The following is a 5,000-nucleotide window of genomic DNA, read 5'->3' as shown; positions in this document are numbered from 1 at the left end:
ACACACATTCTGACAAACGAGACATTTCAAAATTATCCTTAATTAAATGAAACCCAATGTGTATCTGTTTGCCACATTAATAGGCAAGGCAAGGCAAGTTTATTTATTTTTAATTTAATTTTATTTATTTTTAAAAAGATATTTTTTTGGCATTTTTAGTCTTTATTGATAGTGTAGAGACAGAGTTGAAATGGGGCAGAGAGGGGAGTGACATGCAGAGAACGACCGCGGGCTGGAATCAAACCCGGGTCTGCTGCTGGTCGAGGCCCATGGGGGGGACGCCTTACCAACTGAGCTAAGGGCGCCCCAAGGCAAGTTTATTTCTATAGCACAATTCAAACACAAGGCCATTCAAAGTGCTTTACAGGGGGCATGAAATACATCAAGATTAAAATACATCAAGCATAGAATAGACATTAGAAAAGTGATGGTCCGTTCACTCGTAAAAAGCTCACATTATTTCGCCTTATTATTCTTCATAAGCCCTTAGGTCTCAAGATCAAATTTTATTTTATTTTTTTTTTTAGTTCTACAGACTAAGAATTTCAAAAATTTAAATTATGACAACTAATTCTCGTAATACTTTAACATGTAATTTATGATCACCAGAGGGAAAAATTAGACGGTTTCAGAAATATTTAAAAGTTCCTCGTAGAGACTGTGGAAAGGTTTTAGTGGATGTGATAAAAAACAAGAAAACAATTGAAAATCTTACATACTACACCTTTAAGTTTTAGAAAACATTTAAAACTTAAAGGTGTAGTATGTAAGATTTGCAATTGTTTTCTGGTAGATACATCTTTTTTTTTAATCAATATATTTATTGGTTTTTCCTTTTTTTAACAAGAACAACAACAATACAAAAACAATAGAAATACAATACACACACAACCCCCTCCCCCCACCCCCTCTCCCCTCCCCCCTCCCTCACACAAACAGACAAGAAATGCAAAAAAAAAAATTAAATAAGCAAGTAATACAACATGATTAAGAAAATAAGCTATGGATACACACAAAGAAAATACAAAATGGGGCAAACCTCTCACGTCCAAAATGCCCATTGTTTTTTGGTAGATAGTTAACCAACCCATGTGACAAATTACCCCGTTCTCCCCTACATCTATGTGTGTGTTTGTGACTTACCATGAAATGCGGTTGTGTCAGTATCCGTCTGAGCTCTTTGACTTCGTGGTTTTCTGGGTAACACGAGATTTCTTCCAGAACCTAAAAAATGCAAAAAAATACCAAAAATGTATCACAATAAACGTAGCATTTCTTGGTCTTAACACAGTCGTACCTGTGCGATTCTTAGTGCCACTCGGAAAGTGAAACGAAAGTTACAAAACGCTACCTCTAACACACCTCCCAGACCTCTACAACCAATGTGGGACACACTCACACACGGTCAAGGCTCTGCTATGGCCCCCCCTCTCACACACACACACACAAAGACCGAGACACACACACGTTCACACACGCACACACACACACACACACACACACCCCCCCTCACTCTTGCCCTTTGGACGTGACTTAGTTTGATGTCAGATTCAGTTATGTTGCGCCTGACTGGTGAATGTGGCAAAGGGTTGTGTGTGTGTGTGTGTGTGTGTGTGTGTGTGTGTGTGTGTGTGTGTGTGTGTGTGTGTGTGTGTATGTGTGTGTGAGAGAGATTGTGTATGTGTGTGTACTTGTACTACTATTTTTGTGAGAACCAATTTGAGTTTTAGATCCTTAGGAGTGAGGACATTTTGTCCAGTTCTCACTTTGGGACAGGCCTTTGAAGGGCTGTTTGAGGGTTAACACTAGGTTTTAAGGACAGGCCTTTAAAGGGCTGTTTGAGGGTTAACACTAGGTTTTAAGGACAGGCCTTTAAAGGGCTGTTTGAGGGTTAACACTAGGTTTTAAGGACAGGCCTTTAAAGGGCTGTTTGAGGGTTAACACTAGGTTTTAAGGACAGGCCTTTAAAGGGCTGTTTGAGGGTTAACACTAGGTTTTAAGGTTCAGGTATGAATTAGGTTTATGTTAGGGTTAGTGTAAGGGTTGGGGTTAGGCATTTAGTTTTGACGGTTAGGGTTAGGGTAAGGGGCTAGGGAATGTATTATGTCAATGAATGTCCTCACAAGTATAGCCGTACAAACCTGTGTGTGTGTGTGTGTGTGTGTGTGTGTGTGTGTGTGTGTGCGTGTGTATATTTGGTGTGTGTGTGTGTTACTGAAACCTGTCATAATCACATCCACTCGTTATGCTTCAAATCAAAAGCACATGTCACAATCTGAAGCTAAATGCTGACGTGATAAAATGCATTTTTATTCACACGGACACGTCATTCACTTTTTACATCCCCCTGCCATTCATAACATCCACAGTGTCCAACAGTATAAATACCTTAGGAATGTACACGTGTGGGTGTGTGTGTGTGTGTGTGTGTGTGTGTGTGTGTGTGTGTGTGTGTGTGCGAGGAGCAGCTACCTCAGAAAATAACAATTCAAAATGGATTCTTAAAAAAAAAGAAATCTTATTTTCTTATAATTTGTCCATCTGTAGAAAAAAAAATAGTTTGGCATTTTTTTGTATTATTATTTTTCTTAACCACTTTTTATTTCATCTGAGAAAATGCATAAAAAACAGGTTAATTTTAATATTGTATTATTGTTCTGAGGGACCATAATCAAGCTTCCAATGTATTGATGTCCGACCCTGTCCAGCTCTGCATTACACTCTGCATATTAACACTGTTTAAGTCACTACGAGGAACTTTTAAATATTTCTGAAACAGTCTAAATTTTTCCTCTGTTGATCATAAATTACATGTAACAGCAAACGAGACCATCAGTGCAAAAAGAATGCTATTTTTATATAGTTTTTCTTAATGCCTTTGTCATGGGTATACGCTCACCCAGGAACAACAGCTGGCGTGGTATAAACACTACCGCTTTTGTCCAAAGGGGGCGCTAGAATTAACACAGACTGAAATTTCCTCGGAGCAACTTTAAGTGGGCATATAAGTCTTGTTAACATTGGTATGACCCTCTCCAGCTCTGCCTAGGCTCTGTAAACGGTTTATTAGCATTGTTAACTTGGCCGTGGTGTGTTCAGGGTCCTTACATATTCCAGTTGTTTCAAAGCTCCACTTGCTTCATCTTGGGAGGAATTCTTCATGTGGAGATGGACACAGGAAGTGAGTGAGTTAAATAATTCGCTGCTGACCAATTAGATAACAGCTCAACGTTTAGAGCCCGCCCACTTTTTAAAGGTGCAGTCAGTGATTCTGGGGAATGCTTGTTGTCAATATCACTTATTTTTTTCATTATTATTATTTTTTTCTTCTATTGATTTGATTTGATTTGATTCAATTTATTTCAGACATATCAAACATACAAAACAAAATGAAAAGCATGGAAATACAATAAACAAATTATGTTTTCACTAAAAAAATTAAAAATAAAAGAAAACAAATTATCTGTATTGCTGAGATATGCCTGAAAAGGAGCAGGAAGAAGTAAACACTTATTTAATCCTACCCCTTTTCCATAGTAAAAAAATAAAAAATAAAAAATAATAAATAATAAAATTAATTGCAAAGAGATGTAGTTTTCATACAGTCATGTGAATAGAAATTGGATTTTGACAATATGTTGCAATCTATTTTCAACATCACTTTGTCAAAATCAGTGAATATCTCCTCATGATCCACTACCTGTCTGTACTGTGTGTGCTGGAAAAAAAATCCAGTGTTAATACACAGCCTATGTTTATACACCAGTTTACAGAGCCTAGGCTGTGTATTAACACAAGATTTTTCTTCAGAGCACACAAATAGTAGACAGGTAGTGGATCATGAGGAGATATTCACAGATTTTTACAAAAAAGGGATTTTGACAACAAGCGTTCTCCAGAATCACTGACTACACCTTTAAATCAACGCCAGTCATTGTGAATGGGGCTGAGAATCTGTTATGGTAAGTATCTTAAAGCCCAAGCAGTTAATTTAGAAAGAAATACAATTTACTTCATAGAAAGAAGTTTGGTAGCAGTAGTTAAAAGTCTATTAGTGCAGTAAGAGCACAGATTAGTTGACGTTTGAAAATCGGATCGTCTGATTGGTTGAGAGCGTTTCAGTGTCAGCCAGATAGTGAGTTAGAGTTAAACAGAGGTAAAGCAGAGCAGGAGAAACATTACGTCACTTTAAGTTAATAAGACGTGAGACTGTATGAGAGCTGGATGGAGTCAGTGTTAGAAAGAGTAAGAAATTCACACTCACTGAAATTTCTTCACTAGATTTTTGAGTTTTGAGCCTAGAATTATTTAAAGGTGCTACGAGGAACTTTCAAATATTTCTGAAACAGTCTCATTTTTCCTCTGATGATCATAAATGACATGTAACAGCAAGCGAGACCATCAGTGAAAAGAATGCTATTTCTATATAGTTTTTCTTAATGTCTTTGTCATGGGGTATACGCTCACCCAGGAACAACAGCTGGCGTAGTAAAAACACTACCGCTTTAGTCCAAAGGGGGGCGCTAGAATGAACAAAAGGTGAAAGTTCCTCGAAGCACTATTAAGTTTGAAAGAAGAATTGTCTACATTTGAGTAAAAAGGATGCCAGAGTCAAAACATGGTAAAAATGCTCTTTAAGTTCTAATGTGGATTGTACTGGGGATAAAATCTCAAATATGTATTAAAGGTGCAGTGTGTAATATGACATCATCAAGAAAGTTCTACAAAGTTCTAGAATGCAACGCTCCCTGGGTAACCCCAACCCTTTAGAATAATAACAGAAGCTACAGTGGCCTTCAAGGACAAGAACAATTCTAAATTTTAAACAATGCACCTGATGACATTCCAACTATGACACTTTCAAGATGGCGGCACTAGGCCTTGGTCCAAAATATGCAGAAATATATATATATGAGACCCTTTCTAAGGGAAAAAATAATAATTCAAAACATTTTTTTCAGCTATTATGCACTAAATTAAATGTACTTAATGGCTATTGT

At 37.2% G+C, this 5,000-nt stretch overlaps 1 protein-coding gene across 1 annotated transcript in view; it reads right to left on the bottom strand.

Annotated features, from left to right (window-relative positions):
* caska (calcium/calmodulin-dependent serine protein kinase a) overlaps positions 1-5,000 on the bottom strand; it is a gene marked incomplete at its 5' end in the record, with an annotated part of 74,810 nt that overhangs the window by 23,381 nt on the left and 46,429 nt on the right. Inside the window, 2 exons of the mRNA XM_080037645.1 lie at positions 1,144-1,224; positions 3,109-3,156. Of these exons, the coding sequence (XP_079893771.1) occupies positions 1,144-1,224; positions 3,109-3,156 (129 nt within the window). The remainder of the gene's footprint in view (positions 1-1,143; positions 1,225-3,108; positions 3,157-5,000) is intronic.

The sequence above is a fragment of the Ammodytes marinus genome (genome assembly GCF_949987685.1).
Source record: "Ammodytes marinus genome assembly, chromosome: 12".
Lineage (NCBI taxonomy): Eukaryota > Metazoa > Chordata > Actinopteri > Uranoscopiformes > Ammodytidae > Ammodytes > Ammodytes marinus.
This window is presented reverse-complemented; position numbering and strand designations above follow the sequence as displayed.